General features: G+C 40.6%; 1 protein-coding gene across 2 annotated transcripts; it reads right to left on the reverse strand.

The window, feature by feature from the left end:
• Positions 1 to 10,527: 10,527 nt before the first annotated feature.
• LOC119275441 (potassium channel KAT2-like) lies at positions 10,528 to 15,181 on the reverse strand. Of its 2 annotated transcripts, none has more exons than XM_037556286.1 (11): positions 14,892 to 15,181; positions 14,587 to 14,802; positions 14,327 to 14,482; positions 14,216 to 14,254; positions 13,777 to 14,020; positions 13,026 to 13,265; positions 12,825 to 12,923; positions 12,700 to 12,732; positions 12,438 to 12,623; positions 11,720 to 12,344; positions 10,528 to 10,883 (listed from the first exon to the last, which is right to left on the reverse strand). In XM_037556286.1, exons 1-11 carry the CDS (start codon positions 15,005 to 15,007, stop codon positions 10,771 to 10,773), a joined length of 2,067 nt encoding a protein of 688 aa, XP_037412183.1. In that variant the 5' UTR covers positions 15,008 to 15,181; the 3' UTR covers positions 10,528 to 10,770. The 2 variants fall into 2 exon arrangements, with proteins under 2 accessions (XP_037412183.1, XP_037412182.1); XM_037556285.1 differs by having other exon boundaries at positions 13,777 to 14,094; positions 14,197 to 14,254; positions 14,892 to 15,180.
• Positions 15,182 to 21,149: the final 5,968 nt, after the last annotated feature.

Consider the following 21,149-nt stretch of genomic DNA (forward strand, 5'->3'; position numbering starts at 1 on the left):
CATCAACAGATGAATCAATGCATGCATATATACTTATATATATAGTCATATACTATTTGTGTAAAATAGAATGTGTTTTGAGTCATAAATTTGCAAATTATTATTACGTCATTTTCAAATTCGCGTCAACTTTGGTTTTTATGGTATATACCGAAACCATACCGAAATAATTTGGTATATACCGAAACCGAACCGTATTTTAATTTCATACCGTATTTACCGAAGTATTAATACCGTACATACCGAAAAACCGTATAAACCGAATCATGTAAACCGAATAAACCGAACGCACAGGGCTAGCAATACGTGCACCGAATAAACCGAACGCACAGGGCTAGCAATACGTGCCTTGATGCCCCTGCTGTCACTGGGAAAGGACACCGCAAGATTGAACCCAAAGCTAAGCACTTCTCCCATGGCAAGAAAGATCAATCTAGTAGGCCAAACCAAACTGATAATTCGAAGAGACTTGCAAAGATAACTTAATCACATATAAAAGAATTCAGAGGAGATACAAATATTTCTCATAGATAAACTTGATAATGAACCCACAATTCATCGGATCTCGACAAACACACCACAAAAAGAGTTACATCGAATAGATCTCCGAGAAGATCGAGGAGAACATGGTATTGAGATCCAAAAAGAGAGAAGAAGTCATCTAGATAATAACTATGGACCCGAAGGTCTGTGGTAAACTACTCACAACTCATCGGAGAGGCTATGGTGTTGATGTAGAAGCCCTCCATGGTCGATCCCCTCTCTAGCGGAGCGCCGGCGATGGCTCCAAGACGGGATCTCGCGGATACAGAAGGTTACGGTGGTGGAAATAGTTTTTCATGGTCGCCCTTGATGTTCTCGGGGTACGTGGGTATATATAGGAGGAAGAAGTAGGTCGGTGGCCGCCCGAGGGGGCCACAAGATAGGGGCGTGCCCTCCACCCTCGTGGCCACCTCGGCTGCTTCTTGACTTGCACTCCAAGTCCTCTGGATCACGTTCATTCCAAAAAATCATGCTCCCGAAGGGTTCATTCCATTTGGACTCCGTTTGATATTCCTTTTCTTCGAAACACTGAAATAGGCAAAAAAAACAGCAATACAGGCTAGGCCTCCGGTTAGTAGGTTAGTCCCAAAAATGATATAAATGTGTAAAGTATAGCCCATAAACATCCAAAACGGGTAATATAATAGCATGGAACAATCAAAAATTATAGATACGTTGGAGACGTATCAAGCATCCCCAAGCTTAATTCCTGCTCGTCCTCGAGTAGGTAAATGATAAAAGCAGAATTTTTGATGTGGAATGCTACCTAGCATAATTCTCAATGTAATTTTCTTTATTGTGGCATGAATGTTCAGATCCAAATGATTCAAAATAAAAGTTCATATTGACATAAGAAATAATAATACTTCAAGCATACTAATGAAAGCAATCATGTCTCTTCAAAATAACATGGCTAAAGAAAGTTATCCCTACAAAATCATATAGTTTGGCTGTTGCTCTATCTTCATCACACAAAGTATTTAATCATGCACAACCCCGATGACCAGCCAAGCAATTGTTTCATACTTTAGTAATCTCAAACTTTTTCAACTTTCACGCAATACATGAGCGTGAGCCATGGACATAGCACTATATGTGGAATAGAATGGTGGTTGTGGAGAAGACAAAAAAGGAGAAGATAGTCTCACATCAACTAGGCGTATCAACGGGCTATGGAGATGCCCATTAATAGATATCAATGTGAGTGAGTAGGGATTGTCATGCAATGGATGCACTAGAGCTATAAAAGTTTGAAAGCTCAACAAAAGAAACTAAGTGGGTGTGCATCCAACTTGCTTGCTCACGATGACCTAAGGCATTTTGAGGAAGCCCGTCATTGGAATATACAAGCTGAGTTCTATAATGAAAAATTCCCACTAGTATATGAAAGTGACAACATGGGAGACTTTCTATCATGAAGATCATGGTGCTACTTTGAAGCACGAGTGTGGTAAATAGGATAGTAGCATTGTCCCTTCTCTCTTTTTCTCTCATTTCATTTTTTTCTTTTCCTTTTTTTCTCTTTTTTTCTTTCTTTTAGGACTTTTCTTTTTTTTCTTTTGGCCTTTATTTTTTTTCTTTCTTTTCTTTTTCTTTTTTTTATAAAGTCTGAAGCCTCATCCCGACTTGTGGGGGATCATAGTCTCCATCATCCTTTCCTCACTGGGACAATGCTCTAATAATGAAGATCATCACACTTTTATTTACTTACAACTCAAAATTACAACTCAATTCTTAAAACAAGATATGACTCTATATGAATGCCTCCGACGGTGTACGGGGATATGCAATGAATCAATAGCGACATGTATGAAAATTATGAAGGTGGCCATGCCACAAATACGATGTCAACTACATGATCATGCAAAGATCAATATGACAATGACGATGCGTGACATATAAACGGAACGGTAGAAAGTTGCATGGCAATATATCTCGGAATGGCTATGGAAATGCCATAATAGGTAGGTATGATGGCTGTTTTGAGGAAGATATATGGTGGGTGTATGGTACCGGCGAAAGTTGCGCAACACAAGAGGGGCTAGCAATGGTGGAAGGGTGAGAGTGCGTATAATCCATGGACTCAACATTAGTCATAAAGAACTCATATACTTATTGCAAAAATCTACAAGTCATCAAAAACAAAGTACTACGCGCATGCTCCTAGGGGGATAAATTGGTAGGAAAAGACCATCGCTCGTCCCCGACCACCACTCATAAGGAAGACAATCAATAAATAAAATTGTGCTCCAACTTCATCACAAAGTGGTTCACCATACGTGCATGCTACGGGAATCACAAACTTCAACACAAGTATTCTTTAAATTCAAATCACCCAACTATCATGACTCTAATATTACCACCTCTAATATCTCAAAACAATTATCAAGTATCAAATTGATCATAGCATCCAATTCACTTCCTATGATAGTTTTTATTATACCCAACTTGGATGCCTACCATTCTAGGACCAATTTTATAACCATAGCAAATACCATGCTGTTCTAAGAGACTCTCAAAATAATATAAGTGAAGCATGAGAGATCAACAATTTCTACAAAATTAAGCCACCGCCGTGCTCTAAAAGATATAAGTGAAGCACTAGAGCAAAAACTATCTAGCTCAAAAGATATAAGTGAAGCACATAGCGTATTCTAATAAATTCCAATCAAGTGGGCTTCTCCCAAAAGGTGTGTACAGCAAGGATGATTGTGGAAAACTAGAAGCAAAGACTAATATCATACACGATGCTCCAAGCAAAACACATATCATGTGGCGAATAAAAATATAGCTCCAAGTAAAGTTATCAATGAACGAAGACGAAAGAGGGGATGCCTTCCGGGGGCATCCCCAAGCTTAGGATTTTGGCTATTCTTGAATATCTTGGGGTGCCATTGGCATCCCCTAGCTTAGGCTCTTGCCACTCCTTATTCCATAGTCCATCAAATCTTTACCCAATACTTGAAAACTTCACAACACAAAACTCAACAGGAAATCTCATAAGCTCCGTTAGTGCAAGAAAGCAAAACCACCACATAAGGTACTGTAATGAACTCATTCTTTATTTATATTGATGTTAAACCTACTGTATTTCAAGTTCTCTATGGTTCATACCACTTAATACTAGCCATAGATGCATCAAAATAAGCAAACAACACACGAAAGGCAGAATCTGTTAAAAACAGAACAGTCTGTAGTAAAATCTGTATCAAACGTATACTTCTGGAACTCTAAAAATCCTAAAATATAGGAAGTCCTGGGAAATTTGTTTATTGATCTACAGCAAAAAGAATCAACGCAAAAGAACGTTTATGTTAATTAACAAAACTAATTTCATGCGCGCAAAGTTTCTGTTTTTCAGCAGAATCAAATTAACTATCACCATAGGTTATCCTATAGGTTCTACTTGGTACAAACACTAATTAAAACATAAAAACACATCTAAACAGAAGGTAGATGCAAAATTTATTACTAAACAGAAACAAAAACAAAAAACACAAATAAAATTGGGTTGCCTCCCAACTAGCGCTATCGTTTAACGCCCCTAGCTAGGCATAAAAGGGAGGATAGATCTAAGTAGTGCCATAATAATAAGATAGATCTTGAAAACTCATATCATATTCTCTACGTTCAGCAGCAAGTTTTCTTTGAGGCAAGCAAAAGTAATCAAAAAGGCTAAATTTAATGGGACAAAAGTCCCCAAGATCAATCACAGGAGGAGTGGGTTCCTCCTTTGGCCCCTCATATTGCACAACTAATTCATCATTATAAGCATTCTTTTGGCAGAATTTCGTGAGCCTATACTCAAGAGAGTATCCTAGCTCATTATTCGAAGAGCAAAATCATTATTAAGTTCGGAAATTCTATCAACTAGGACATTGGTAGGAACCTTTTTTCTAAGGTTTTCATTGAAAGCAACATAGTCCAAAGATTGAAAACGCTTAATTTCCTCTTGATCGAAGAGGATCGCCTCTATGGGAGGACGACCGGCGTCCATCCTATAGTGCGCAAAGATTTCTTTGGCCTCTCTTATTATAAATATAAACTCATGAGCTAAAAAGATAGTAACAACGCGCTTAACAGAAGAATGCTCAATATTAGAAAATTCCAGGAAAATTCTTTATATGCAAGGATGCATATGCATAAATTGTCTTTCAAGCTCAACTACAAGCATAGCGATAGCATCCGCAAGACTACTAGTTCTATGAAGAATAGAACCACCCATGGATGGTAAAGCACCGGCACAAGTAAAGAAATCTTGAATAACACCATCTCCAATAATGTTACCACTACCGATTCGAAACTTTTTAGTATGCAAGATAGGGGGTTCTTCAGCAGGAGCATCAGAATTTTCCATGTTATCATTATTGTCCATATCGACGATAATCTCCCCAATTTCAAACATAACGGCAAACAAAAGTGAGGAAGAAGAAGAGAGCAAGCGAAAGAGAGAGGAGAAGATTGGGAAAGAGAGGGCGAATAAAACGGCAAGGGTGAAGTGGGGGAGAGGAAAACGAGAGACAAATGGCAAATAATGTAAATGCGAGGGAGATGAGTTTGTGATAGGTACTTGGTATGTCTTGACTTAAGAGAAGATGTCCCCGGCAACGGCGCCAGAAATCCTTCTTGCTACGTGTTGAGCTTGCGTTGGTTTTCCTTGAAGAGGAAAGGGTGATGTAGCAATAGTAGCGTAAGTATTTCCCTTAGTTTTTGAGAACCAAGATATCAATCCGGTAGGAGGCTCCTCAAAAGTCCCACGCACCTACACAAACAAACAAAGAACTCGCAACCAACGCAATAAAGGGGTTGTCAATCCCTTCACGGCCACTTGCAAAAGTGAGATCTGATAGAGATAATATGATAAGATAAATATTTTTGGTATTTTTATGATATAGATTGGAAAAGTAAAGATGCAAATAGAAGTAGATTGAAAGCTTATATGATAAGAGATAGACCCGGGGACCATAGGTTTCACTAGTGGCTTCTCTCAAGATAGCATAAGTATTACGGTGGGTGAACAAATTACTGTCGAGCAATTGATAGAAAAGCGAATAATTATGAGATTATCTAGGCATGATCATGTATATAGGCATCACGTCCGTGGCAAGTAGACCGACTCCTGCCTGCATCTACTACTATTACTCCACACATCGGCCGCTATCCAGCATGCATCTAGAGTATTAAGTTCATGAAGAACAGAGTAACGCATTAAGAAAGATGACCTGATGTAGAGGGATAAACTCATGCAATATGATATAAACCCCATCTTTTTATCCTCGATGGAAACAATACAATATGTGCCTTGCTACCCCTGCTGTCACTGGAAAAGGACACCGCAAGATTGAACTTAAAGCTAAGCACTTCTCCCATGGCAAGAAAGATCAATCTAGTAGGCCAAACCAAACTGATAATTCGAAGAGACTTGCAAAGATAACTTAATCACACATAAAAGAATTCAGAGGAGATTCAAATATTTCTCATGGATAAACTTGATCATAAACCCACAATTCATCGGATCTTGACAAACACACCGCAAAAAGAGTTACATCGAATAGATCTCCAAGAAGATCGAGGAGAACATGGTATTGAGATCCAAAAAGAGAGAAGAAGCCATCTAGCTAATAACTATGGACCCGAAGGTCTGTGGTAAAATACTCACAACTCATCGGAGAGGCTATGGTGTTGATGTAGAAGCCCTTCGTGGTCGATCCCTCCTCCGGCGGAGCGCCAGCAAAGACTCCAAGATGGGATCTCGCGAATACAGAAGGTTACGGTGGTGGAAATAGTTTTTCGTGGTCTCCCTTGATGTTCTCGGGGTACGTGGGTATATATAGGAGGAAGAAGTAGGTCCGTGGCCGCCCGAGGGGCCCACGAGATAGTGGGGCACGCCCTGTAGGGGTGGACGCGCCCTCCACCCTCGTGGCCGCCTCGACTGCTTCTTGACTTGCACTCCAAGTCCTCTGGATCATGTTCGTTCCAAAAATCACGCTCTCGAAGGTTTCATTCCGTTTGGACTCCATTTGATATTCCTTTTCTTCGAAACACTGAAATAGGCAAAAAAACAGCAATACGGGCTGGGCCTCCGATTAGTAGGTTAGTCCCAAAAATGATATAAATGTGTAAAGTAAAGTCCATAAACATCTAGAACGGGTAATATAATAGCATGGAACAATAAAAATTATAGATACGTTGGAGACGTATCAACCACCTTCAGATAAAATTGACAGAAGAGACCATCCCAGCCATGACAGCAGGCGCGCCACCCGACGTGTGGCACCTGCCGCCACACGGGCAAGCGGCAGCACCTACCGCCACATGCCCAGGCGGCAGCAAGCGCATAACAACCAGCTACTGCCCAAGACGGAACGGGGTATTGCATGTGGCCCCGGTCGCCTAGCGGCGTGGCGGCAGTACTGTTTTGCATGCACTGTGTTTGCATGCTACTATGTTTCCTTTCGTCTGTGTTTCGTTTCGTCTGCGTTTCATTTTGTCTGTGTTTTGTTTCGGCTGACGAATAATGCCGGAGATTCGTATACCTATGATGTTGATTCCTAAGCATGCAGTACAATGTTTTTGCAAATAATAATCATTTATTTACAAATAATAAAACGAGCCTTCGTCACAGGCCTCATGGCCAGCCTCCTCGCGCCAGGCGATTCACCCGACGGACCTTCACCGTCGCAGGCCTCATCGTTGGCCTCTTCGCGTCGGGCGAGTCACCTGGCAGACCTTCACCGCCGCGGGTCTCATTGTCGGCCTCTTCGTGTCGGCCTCATCGCCTAGCGTACCTTCGCCGCCGCAAGCCTCATCGTCGGCCTCTTCGTGTCAGCCTCATCGCCCGGCGGACCTTCGCCGCCGTAGGCCTCATCGTCGGCCTCCTCACGCCGACGTCGATGATGAGGCATGCGGTGGCGAAGGTACGCGAGGAGGCAGACGGACGTTGAGGCCGATGATGAGGCCCGCGACGGAGCAGGTCCGCTGGGCGATGATGTCGGCACGAGGAGGCCGACGATGAGGCCTGCGGTGGCGAAGGTCCGCCGGGCGATGAGGCCGACGTGAAGAGGCCGACGATGAGGCCTGCAGCGTCAAAGGTCCGCCAGCCGATGAGGCCGACGCGAAGAGGCCAATGATGAGACCCGCGGCGGTGAAGGTCTGCCGAGTGACTTGCCCGGCGCGAGGAGGCCGACGATGAGGCCTGCGGCGGTGAAGGTCCGCCGGGTGAATCGCCCGGCACGAGGAGGCCGACCATGAGGCCCGTGACGGAGGCTCGTATTATTATTTGTAAATAAACTATTATTATTTGCAAAAACATTGTACTGCATGCGTAGAAATCAACATCATAGGTATATGAATCGATGGCATTATTTGTCAGACGAAACGAAACGCAGACGAAACGAAACATAGTAGCATGCAAACACCGTGCATGCAAAACAGTACTGCCTCTACGCCGCTAGGCATCCGGGCCACATGCAATCCCCTATTCCATCTTGGGCGGTAGCTGGCTGTTATGCGCTTGCTGTCGCCTGGGCATGTGGCGGCAGGTGCCACGCGTCGGCTGGCGCGCCTGCCGCCACGGCTGGAATGGTCTCTTCTGTCAATTTTATTGAAAGATGGTCTCTTTTGCGCAGATGGTCTTTTTGGACAAAAAATCGTTGTACTTGTACATACTGGAATTGTAGTAAAACAAAGTGATGGATGGTCTACAAGATGATCTGGATAAATTCATCTTCAGGGTAAAAGAGCCAACCATCATGCATGTTGTTTGGTTGAAAATAATATTGCCACACCAGTGTGCTAGGGAGGCGGATCTTCTTTCATCATGCATTCTTGCCATCTGAGGTTGCCAAATCCGACATTCATGCTTTTTAAGAACTATAAGAATATGGTAGTATGAGAAACATGTAGGCAAGGTGTATTTGATAGGGAGTAAATGTATATCTCTAAAAAAGATAAGTCTAACCTAAAAAAAGGATTAGTCGAGACGTGCAACAAACTTACTAGTCTTTACCTAATAATAAAGCAAATTGGGTTTCTTTCGTCCGTCATGGCATTTTTTTAGAAAAGTCTCTCTATTTCAGAGAATTCAACCCGCAGTCCTGTTTTAAGTTAAAACGAATCGTTATTTTTGTATTTTACACAAAAGTCCCTATTTTTTCTTGAAATCAACCCGCCGTCCGGATTTAAGTCACACCCGAACCGTTATTTTTACATTTTTCGAACCCCCCTGATGTTTTAGGTAATTCATCCGCGGATCATATTTAAGTCAAACAAATGCTTTTTAAAATCATCCATATCTTTTAAACCGTAACTCCGATTTGAACATGTTATATATGAAATTTGATTAGAAAAATATGTAGAATATGAATATGAGATTATTTTTACCTGTTAACTATTTTTAAATATTATTTTGGAATATATTTGAGTCAAACCAAATGATTTTCTAAATTATATGTATCTTTTAAACCGTAACTTCAATTTTAACATATTATATATGAAATTTTATTAGAAAAATGTGTGGAATCTAAATATGATGTTAATTTTACCTGTTATATATTTTTAAAATATTTTTATGGAAGCAAACTTATAATTTATAGCGCAAGATCCGTTTTTTTCATACCAACGGCAATCCTGATTGCAAATAAACACCCCACTATAACCATATACGGAAAAGAAAACATCGATAACTACACGTGCATACCTCTGAAAAATGTCGCAAGAAAAACAAAAGATTTCTCATCGCGAGAGTGGGAAAAAGCGAGAGAGAGAGAGGGAGAGGGATGAGAGAGGGAGAGAGAGACGCCTTAGGGTTAACCATATTCAACACACGTTTTTTGTTGTTTTGTGTGAACATCGAGGCCATCGCCGGCGAGGGTGAGAAGGAGGATAAGCGGCAACACAAATATGATGCGTCGTAAAAATAAAGAAGATGGAACTATTGTGGTCTTGAGTGATGGTTGTTGATTTAAGAGTATGTGTTATGTTTTCTTCCCCGTTGCAACGCACGGACTCGTTTGCTAGTAGCTTTAAAAGCCAAATGTGCTTGCACGTGTCCAGCCGCGGCTAGCAATTATCGCGATGGGCTACTGCTCGATCTGGACAGCTGATTTACTATCCAACGGTGCACGGATACTCAGTTGCCATGCCAAGCAAATCCCATGTGCGCTTTGGGCAGTTCGATATGCACGCCGCCGACGCTGCTCGCCCGCCGTTCGTCCCCACGACGGAAGCTTCTAGAAACCCCACCAGCCGCCGCGGACGCGCCTCTGCCTGCTCCCGGCGTTCCCCGTTCCCATCGCGCGTTACGGGCGCTAGCCTCCTACACCGCGACGCATTGCACTGGATCGCATTGTGCTGCTGGGTGGTGGCTTAGTCCTGGAGTCGCAGCGGCGAACGGATTGTGTAAGTCCCGTTGCGTACGCTTCTTCCTCAAATGGAATTTGTTTGATGAGCTGAGTTTTCGGGCTTCTTATCTTCAGTTGATGAATTTGGTGAGTTGAAGTACAGTAGCTAATTTCGATCTGTGTGACTTACTGTGCATTGTCATCAAATTTGGTCGTTGAATGATCTCTCCCCGCATCTGCTGGTCATGCTAAAATTAGTTTTCTAATACACTAATTAAATGCAGTAGCAGTTTTGCAAGTTGACAGCTAGCTGGCTGCTGTGAATGTGATATCTCTTCCGAGAAAAATGAATTAGTAGTAATCAGTTGCCACAACATGAAATTCTAGTTTTCACTCGTATATTACTTTGTTGAAGTATCGACCATATCATCTAAATAGTTGCAGTCACAGAGCACACAAGTTAATAGTTAAAAGGTCAGAGTACCCTCGGTTAGCTAGAATTTATGTCGATCATGATTTTTTTTTGACCAGTTATATATCCTTGGTGAAACGTTCAATATTGCTAATATTTGTTGCCTGAAAGTGATATCCTTGCCTAGAACGATCAATTCAGCTGAGGTCTGCCCTCCCCAAACATTTCATCTGCAGAACAGATTCAAAACTGTTTCTATCACATCTTCATATCTACATTCAGAGCTAAATTAGTAGCTACTCGACAACTGTAACTCCAACTAATTCCTGGATGCCATTTTCTTCATGATTTCACCGAGTCGCTCAATCCCTGTTTGTTGAGATCTAGGTAACTTTCTCAAATGCAAGTCCTACTTCATATCCTATGCATTGCTCTTTGCCCCTTTCCATGGTTTATAGTTTTCAGCATCCTTAATCAAACTTCCATAAGAAACAACTGGTCACCATCTCTAATTACTGTTATATCGTCAATTTCAGCAAAATCTTGATTGAACAGCTTCACAGGACAATAACCCGGAAACTTCTCACCTACAGAAAAAATGCAGGATAAGTACATTCACACTAAAAGAAGGATTGCACTGCATGATTTAGACTGTATGCAATGCTGGTTTCAGGCATTAGGCGAGTCGTAATGGGGCCTTCACACTATTAAGGTACTACAATTACTGGTTGATTTCATCTTTTCAACAGACTTGCATCACTGAGCTAGGACGCCTACTGTTGAATTTTAAGGGGGCAGCAAAGGGACTGAAAATTCCCAAAATTGATACAGGGAGCAACTCAATCAGGAATATATTCATGTACAATGTCAACTATGAATGACAGATGCCAGAAGGTTCCGGCTTTAGCTATTTGGTGTCAATACAAACCATGTGTGGCATTGATTCATCGACTAGTATATTAAAATCAGAGCTGGCTAAGGCCTAGACCTGATGCTTTGGGGATATGGGCAATACCTGACGTACTGTGGCCAGTTAAACAAAAAATCAGGCGTAGGACTAGTTAACAAACATAAGCTTTAGTTGAACAGTTATAAGTTAAGCTTGTACAACTTAACTTAAAATGTTTATTTAGCATGCAAGTATGTTAGCATAGGTTATCAGAAGACAGTGGTTTGCTAACCAATACTGTGTAATATAGTAGTTATGTTCTGGTTGTGATCTCGCATTATACAACTCCTTTTGATTCTCATATAAAATCAAAGTCAGAGTACACTAGCGAGGCTACGAGAAACCTAAACAACCTCACCTGTACGGACAAGCTGAAGCCCCTATCCATCAAATATCTGACAAGCTATAAAAAGCTAAACCCTGCTAAATTGGACTTTAATTGTCAATCATGCATCTGAATTATATAATACTTACGAGCTATGCCGAAAAGTTGATCCAGTGATCCTGGTAGATTTATGACTTTTGCATATGGCACCGATGAGCTTTTGTTCTGTTGTGGATGCATATGAATTGTCACTCTTTTTCTTTCTGAAACCACAAAACCAGCTTCTGTGCGTGTATCAGTGATTTCCTGAAGTTCTCCAGTAACTGAGCATGTAAGCATTTTATCTGTGATTTTTGGCTGCCCTAATATTGTGCCTTGCCATATGTGTTTGAGCTTATCTCGAGCCCTTCTATATCCTGTCATGCAGTTGTCTGTCAATGTATGTTCATGTTCATCTGCCTTCCATTTGTCCATAATCTGACTTGTAGCAACACGATTTTCCATATCTTCACCTTTATGAGGAAAATCAACGTTTCTATTGAAGAAGCCCTGTTCGATAGTACTGTGAATTGCTCCATGTCTGTCTGATTCATTGAGTTCTTTACAACGTTCTTCACTGCAAGGCAGTATTAATGTTTCTCCTGCTTTTGATTCATTGTTTATGTTGACTTGATTGGATGCAGAACATCCGCTGTACTCTCCAAAGTGTTGATCGAGCGTCCCTTCACATACCTCCATCGTGTCAGTAGAGAACCTTTGATCTGTATTCATTTTCTGTCAAATGCACAAGAATACTAATTTCATTCTATGTAAACAACTCAATTATCTAAATATGATGCCATAATGATAAAAAAGCTGTGAACTCACCTGGTAAAGATTGTTCATTATAATTTCCTTGTCGTGTTTGTTTTCCTGAATGATGTTTTTGAGCACTGTTGCGTTAAGCCTTAATAGTTGTGAAATTCTGGACGTGCGGAAAGTAAATGGTTGAGGAATGCTGCATAGAACTCCTATTTCGCCAAATATGTCACCACCTGATAGTAGTTTCTCAACCTGGATGATACATATCAGATTCTGCATTAACTTTTATCCTTTAAAATATGGAGTATGATCATTTGTGGTCTCTTACCTTTTCTCGCCCATCAATCATCATCCTTTCCTCCTGCCAAACAAAATAATAAAACTTACACTAGTATGCATGGTTCTAAGAAATTGCAGAATCTTGACAATCATCAAACTTATAGTTGGACTAACCACTGCTCCTGAAACTAATATGTAAACATCTGTAGGTGTTTCATTCTGGAGTATGACAGTTTCTCTTGGTGGGTAGTACTCTGCTTCCATTGTGGTAACCTACATGTAGACGATACTGTATTACCTTCCAGCTGTTGATGATATTCAGTGTACACTATTTTACAGTTGCTCTAGAATAAGTAACTATTTTTGTATTCATACCAATTGAAGCCTGCAAGTAAAGGAAACACCATCGAAAAGATAGATTTTTTCTAGGACAGGGAGGAATAAATGGCATGCTATGCTTGAACGAATTGCCTTGGGGAGACTATCCAATGTTTCCTTTTGTTTAAGCCCTTCTGTCTTATACCTCAGGCAGATATGAGCTAGCATTTCATCCCTAATTTGTTCAGGTAACTGATTCCTTGCAGCAAACCGAGAGGCAGCATGGATGGTATCTCTCTGCAGAGTTGAAGACGGGAAGGTTAGGAGGAATAAAACACCCTCCGTCTCATATTAATTGACGCTCAAACGGATGTATCTAGTCATATTTTAGTGCTAGATACATTCGTTTGAGTGTCAATTAATTGGGGCGGAGGGAGTATATGATACTCTTGAAATAAAGCTCTTGCTTCTATGCATGTCAACACATGTGGCCGTACATATTCAGGTATATCTACATGCATTTAAGTAGCTAGAGTTTTCATGTTTATCTGAACATGCATGCCCTTAAGCCATTAGGAGTCCAGAGCTGGACATGCTAGTGACATATCTATAAGCATGGTGTGATCTATTTTTCCGCCTATCCTGGCCTACAGTCTATAAGGTGCATATGTATTACAGGACAAACAAGTTCACATGTTTCTTACTTCCATCCGTTTCTTATTCCAATCCTTATGTAAAGCCAAGCAGGAATATCAACAATCACAGTATGACAAAACAAAGCTTGAAAAGTATTTGGAAGAGTGCGTACAAAATTCCTGGTACGGCAACTTCCCTGGACAACTAGGTTTGTCATGTTACCAATGAGGTATGCTGTCAATCCCAGGTTAAATAGCATGAAGCATATGCAAAATGACATTTCTCTTGGATTCTCCGCATGTAAATCGCCATAACCAGTTGTTGTGAGTGTTGTAATGGACCAATAAATTGCTGTCACGTATCGAACCCATAAACTCTCTGATCTGTAGTTTGGTATTGCTGCTCCTATCCAGGTTCTTGATGGATCGGGGTATGTATCAGCTATTAAGTAAATGAAACATCCTGAACAATGTATTGCAAAAAGAGTAACCTGCAATGCTCAGTCAAACATGCAGAACTATGTTTCATTCATCAGGGCAGTAATAAATACATCAATTTGTTCATACTTGGTAAGGAGAGGATGCAAACTTACAGAGATTAGTTTGGTGCACCTTATCCCGTAGTAGTTCCATCGGATATCCTTTTCAAGCCTATAGGGGGCAATTTACCTTAGTAATTTCAGTTCTTATTTTTCAAGTTTCAAATAAGAAAAAGATAAATACCTGGCAAATAAAGCACTGAGGCGTCGGAGACGCCATAATCGAAGCATGTTAAGTGTCCTATAGGCAAGGCCATTTCCATGCTTGTTAAAGAGTAGCCCAAACGGTTGATATGGAATTGTGGAACAGACGTCAAGAATGAACCAGGAAGAGAGATATCTGTGTACAGGCTCTTGTCAGTGTTGTTCAAATTGTTAACTTTACACATGTGCTTTACCATTCAAAATGACACAGTTGAGAATAGTTGAGGTGGAAGTGCCAACCTAGCTGCAATCCTTTTTGGATTATCCACTAGAAGATAGGACTTGTGATCGAGATATGCTAGAAAAAAGGTGAGAACAATATCAATTGCGAAGAAGCTGTTGACAATGTTCTCAACTAGGAAAAGCTTCCATGAGAGATGCCTCAGAAATGCTAGTTCAAACGGGTAGATCCATGCTGAATAAACAACGAGCACAAGCAAGAACGTTTCCCAGATCCTGCAGGCCCACAAGAGTGGAAGATTATACTAAGTATTTGCGTACACATACATATATGATGCGAGAGAAAGTAAAGAGTGTGATTTTACCTGTAACGGGAATCATAGGGAGAAATAATGAATTTTCTCAGCTTGATAGATTGGTTTGCTCTTGCTCCTAGAGATGGTAGTAGGTCATTGTGGAAGATGTTGCTAATATTATCCATTGTAGTATCTATGACGAAGCAGGGCGTATGTTACTGCAGATCCTAGTTCCTAAAGGCTATTTGGATTATTGAAGAGGATTTTAATCTTTCGCATGCCTTTGAACCTTCATGGATGGTACTATTCTGTGTTGAAGTATTGGTTGTGCAGAATAAATAAGAGTTTGGTTTGGCTCCAAGATGGAAGAGGATGGAGGAAACAACGGAAGTGAGATCCTTGATGTGGGCATCAAAAGATAGTGACCTGCTCTTATTTGTTCTTCTTTTTTCTACATGAAAATAAACAAACAAGTGGTCTGAGTTTACTTTTCTTGGTTTTGGTAGGTTCGCTAGGAATGGGCTGTAACTGTTTTGGTGTACAGAGTGTGGTCAGGGTTTAGGAGACGATGTTTGCAGTTCTTTGAAGTATTTCTTTCAGATTTGACAAACAGATTTTGCAGAGTTATAGACATAATTAGGTAGCAATTAAAATTTTGGAAGTTTAGATGATGAAATATCATTTCATTTATATTTTTCTAGGGAGGGACTCCATTCTTCCATAGTGGTGATGTGAAAGTTTAGTCCAAGATGAAAAAAACCATGCTTTGCTGCCTGCATAAATTTGTGTTATATGAGGTACTAATCTTGCCCAAGATTTAAAATAGCGGATATCGGGTTCGTATCGGTTTGGCTTCGACATATCGGATGTCGGATATCGGGTGATATATCGGACGATATGTAGATATATCGGAGAAAACATGTCTAGTTTTTTTTCATTATTCTTGTTCAAAACATTTATTTTTGGTAAAACAAAATGTAGGATACCAAATTACCAATGCTCTAACATAACACTTTTAGATTCCTAGTTTATTAACTTGTTGATTAAGAAACTATTAAGGAAAGATTCACAAAATCCTTACTATATGATAAAAAATAATACAATATATATGCATTTGTACGACACATTGTGCATGACTTTGATAATATGTAATGAAGTTGTAAATGCATAATCTTATTTCATTGCTTTCTAATAAGAATTGTTGTCATCTACGTACTATATCGGTGGACATATCGGCTAGATATCGGCCATATCGGTCGATATTTTGGTCCATATCGGATGATATGTTTGAAAATGATATTTACAAAATGATATGTTATGTTCATATCGGTAGAGTCCCAAAAGTGATATATCGACCAATATATCGGTCGTATCGGCCTAGATTTAAAAGCTTGATCTTGCCTGATGTTAACCGGAAACATTTTATTGGCATCTGAAGTGAAAAAACTGGATATAACATTAGCTAACAAAGCATCAGTAAAATGTTTCCATTTTCTTTTATTTTGTGATGCTGGCAAAGCAACAACATGAAGTGAGCTTAAATGCTGTTCCAGCTCTTAGCATCCTTTTCCATGCTCTGCATTTTGGCAGTTATGTTGTATACTTCTTCTGGTCAGTAGATAGGTCTATTCAATATGCCTGGGACCATATTTTTGGCAATAATGAAAGCCAGTCACCACTATCATTACTTTCTGATCCTTGAGCAATCTAATAATGTAACAAACATTAAATATTTTTTCTCATTGACCACAGGTAAACAACCTCGTGTTATTTGGGTCGTTTCATATTTCATATATCCACTCTTCTGACAACCTAAAGTAAAATTTCAAAGATGTCTGAATCTTGAATAAGAATATACATTTAGGGTGAAATAAGCCTTATACACAATAATACATTATCTCCATGGTTGTAGATCTTTCATGCACCTTTCTTGCAACGTGCGGCTGTTACTGGAAACTTAACACCACCCTAAGTTGACCATGTCTTGCTTGTTTGCCTTCGCGGGTTTGCTTGGAGTATCAAGAAAGAAATAGACTGCTTTCTGGAGCCTGTGAGCAAATGTGCAAGTTGCACGGCTTCAGCTTAGCCTGCCTCACAAAGTCACAATCCACTGTCTTCCATCACGGGCTTCCTGAGAGCTTTGCATCTTGCTGGAAGCCTGGCTGAGAAAGTGAGAACCCTTGGCCGACATCTGTGACCGATGCTTTTCAACTTTCTTCACGTGTAGCTATTTGATGATCACCTTTCTTTCTTATGTCACCCTCAGGTTTTGCTAACATGTGAACTTGCTTTTTTTTATATAGATCAGCATCTGGAAATGATTTGGTTTTCGTTTACTTCCATGCACAGGAGTGCCAGTTCGTGGAGAATGGAGATGATTCTGGGATCTACCCGCCCAGTTTTGCGCAGAGTCGTGGCTTCCATGTTGTTAACCAGCAGGACCCCTATGTGTGTGACAAATTTATGAACTAGGGACCGGTTGGGTTAGGTTTCAGCTTGTAGATTTTGCGTGTGATTAAGGTTTTGCCGTTTTGGAAATGGAAACCGATGTACTCCCTTCGTCCAGAATTACTTGTCATCAAAATGGATGAAAATGGATGTATCTAAAACTAAAATACATCTAGATACATCCATTTCAATGACAAGTATTTCCGGACGGAGGGAGTAACTAGTTACTGGCCAAGACTGCAGTGGATTATCTCTTGAAAAGACGTAACGATCAGGTTTTGACTGAGTTGATCCTGATCTATTTACTGGATCGTCGGTGTCTTCTTTCTCACTCGAATTACACAAAAGTGGACTGTTTCGTTGAACCATCGCCTACCATTTACTCCTCAAATTCAGTCGTTTGGTTATACCCGTTTCTTGCTTCAGGAAATATTCCCTCCATTTCTAAATATAAGTCATTTCAGATATTTCAGTATGGACTACATACAGACATATATAGACATAGTTTAGAGTGTAGATTTACTCATTTTGCTCCGTATGTAGTCCATACTGAAATCTCTAAAAAGGACTTACATTTTGTTAAAAAGGACTTATATTTTAAAACGGAGGAAATATATCACATGGCCCATGGAGGGGCATACAAATTTTATTTAAATCTTAAAAAATGTTCATGCAGTGCAAAATGTAAGTTCATGCAACTTTAGTAAAATGTTGATAGCATTTGAAAAAAAAATGTTTCTGTGACACTAAAAAATATCGTTAGCAAAGATGCAAAGACCATATCTCGTTGGTCTTGCTGAAGCGTCTAGAGTTGCCGGCCGGCCCATTCGTGCATGTTTAAAAGAGGAAATTAAATCCATTAAGCTACGCGTGAAAGGCGCCCAACTAGCTATGCCATGTGGCACAAACCGGTTGGGCATGGTGAGAAATCTTTTGAAAAAAATAGATGAAGGTGTGGATTATTTTTTTAATGTACTCCCTTCACTCCCATATACAAGGCCACTATGAAAAATACATTTTGCCACTAACAATAATTGAGGCAAAATTTAATGATGTTTCCTCGTACTAGCAAATTGTTTAATACTTGCATGCATGTAGTCATAATGACATTGTGCTACTTCCCATTTCTTTCTTGCATGCATGCCGGCTTATTAATAATCGCGGTTAAAGAGAAGAAAAATTGGCTTACAAAGCAGTCATTAAATTTTACCTTGGTATCTTTAATTTGAGTTTGTGACCTTGTATAAGGGAATGGAGGGAGTATTTTTTTTAGATGGAGGTGAGGACCTCTGACATTTTTTAAATGGAGGGTTATGCAAAGTGGCACTCGCTTGTAGGCTATGGTGGTAAAAAAATTCTTTTTTCCCTTTTACTTCTTCTATTAGATGATGGTAAGGTTTTTTTTTTCTAAGATGTTTTTTAGACGGAGATGAGGACTCTATGCATTTTTTTAAAAGGAAATGTGCGCACAACTTCCTCCCAAGCGGCGCCACAGGGTGACGCCCCAACCACTAGTACTAGAGAAAAAGGGGCATGTAGGGATTCGATCCCTGCGAACTTCTATTAGGATACTAGGTTGCGACTTTGTTAGCCAGCTCTAACGCGCCACCGCATTTCATCCGGCCGCGTCCGTTTGGATCGACACATGCACAAATCGCGGCTCAACACGCGCCTGCAAATAGACATGTGACCATTTTCTGTCCATCCACAACGCATTTTTCACCCGAATTTGGTCCGCGTTTACATCGAAATGGACAACGCGTAGACGGGTGGGACGCATGCCCTTGTCCTTCCCTGGCCCGCCCGTCAGGGACACAATGTTCCCATTTCCCCCTTCTTTCCCAAAAACCCTCCCGCCCTCTCCACCCCTTCCTGCTCCATGGCCGGCGTCCCGCACCAACCTGCCGCTGCCTCCACCCGTCCTGCAACGAAGAAGAAGAAACCGAAGGCGGAGCTGTCGCCGATGGAGCTCAACCGACTGACTCGAGAATCAGTCAAGAGAAGAGGTCGGAGGGTCGCTGCTGCGGAGAGGAAAGCCATGGCCCAGGCCGCCCTTGAGGCCGCCGTCGCACAACACAAGGCCATTGTTGAGGACAATGAGGCCCTCGTCGCCAAGGCCACGCAGGCAACAACGATGCACGCCCTCCTTATGCTAGGGTTTAGCCGGCACCCGTCGACCATTCTTTTCCACCGCTGCCATGGCCTTAACTTTGATTGTGTAGGCATTCGAAACTTTGGAGGCCTTCAAGGGCCGACATGCGAATAAGCCATTCACCCTCACCCATTGTTGGACGCTCATCAAAGATTGCGCCAAGTTCAAATATCAATATGCTGCTCTAAAGAAGCATGGAGGGCCGGCGGTCGTCGCTAGGCATGAAGATGGACTAAACAGGCCGCAGGGTAAGATCAACTTGAAGGTGGGCGAGAAGCGTGATGCGACATCTTTCGCCTTGCAGAAAACTTTGCAAGGCATGATGAAACAAAAGGAAGCAAGGGAAGAGAGGAAGCGGCAAGAAAAAGAAGAGCAAATGAAGGCCTACACGGAGCTTCAAATGAAGAAGCTCAAGATGGAGGAGGTCGTCAAAATGAGGAAGCTCGAGATCGAGGAGGCTGCCCAAACGAAAAGGCTTGAGATTGAGGCCACCAATGCAAAAATCAAAGAAAAGGAGGCGGCGCTAGCTTTCATTACCGTGGACTTGAGCAAAATGTCCTCAAAAAGAAGAAGTTGGTTCGACAAGAAGCAAAAGGAGATGCTCGAGCAAAACCATTGAGCTATGGCCAAGAGCGACATCATTTTTGCATGCTGGCATGAACTAGGGAGGCCGCGAGACATGAACTATGCCCCTTTTTTGTTCGCTGGCAAGTGTATCGGCTGCTGTATTTTGTTTGTCGACATGAAACTATGGGAGTGATCATTTTGTAGGTTGGGATGTGTGCCGACAGTTGGCGCCTTGGCCGGAACTACAACCACGGGGCTTAAATTTGAGATTTCATTTCCTTTGCAAAATATTCAGGCGGCCGAACGAAATGTGTCTGCTGGCTGTGCGCACGACCAACGCAAATGTAGAAACGACCTCCCTTTGGTTGACCAAAACGGACATAACAAAACAGACGTCCAATTGGGGTCGCCTGTTGGAGTTGGCCTTAAAGAAAAAAGATCCGGGTTTCTACTGTTTTTTGGAGCTTTTTTTTGTTTTTTGTTTTCTTGTATTCTCACCGTTTTTCTTCGTTCCTTTCTCTGTTTTACTGCTTTTCTTATTTTCTTTGTTTCTTTTTCGTTTTTCACTAGATTTTTCTTTCCTTTTTCTTCGGTTTTTTCTTTTTTCTTTGGTTTTTCATTGTTTTTCTATACACCTTTTTGGTATATATCCAATATTTTTGTAATAAAATTTTATTGTTTTCACAAATACAAGTTCAACGTTTATTGAATACATGATCAACATTTTTCTACATACATTTAATATTTTTCAAATGCTTGTTTAACATGTTTCAAATACCAGATGAACATTTTTTGAATATATGTTCGCAGTTTTCTATTCACATTTTTATTTTTGTTTCCAATGCTTGATTATTATTTTTGAAATACAAGATTAACATTTTTTCAGAACATGGTCAACAATTATTCTATACACAATTAACATTTTCTAAATACATGGTCAACATTTTATCTATACACCTTTAATATTTTTTCCAAATTCTTGACCAACTTATTTTCAAATACACATTTAACATTTTTTCAATACATGGTCAACATTTTTCTATACGCACTCAACATTTTCAAATTTTGGATTAAATTTTTCCAAATATAAGTTTAATAATTTTTTAAGACATGGTCAACTTTTTTTATACACATTTAATATTTTTAAAATGCTTGATTAA

Source organism: Triticum dicoccoides, chromosome 3B (assembly GCF_002162155.2).
Source record: "Triticum dicoccoides isolate Atlit2015 ecotype Zavitan chromosome 3B, WEW_v2.0, whole genome shotgun sequence".
Classification (NCBI taxonomy): Eukaryota; Viridiplantae; Streptophyta; class Magnoliopsida; order Poales; family Poaceae; genus Triticum; species Triticum dicoccoides.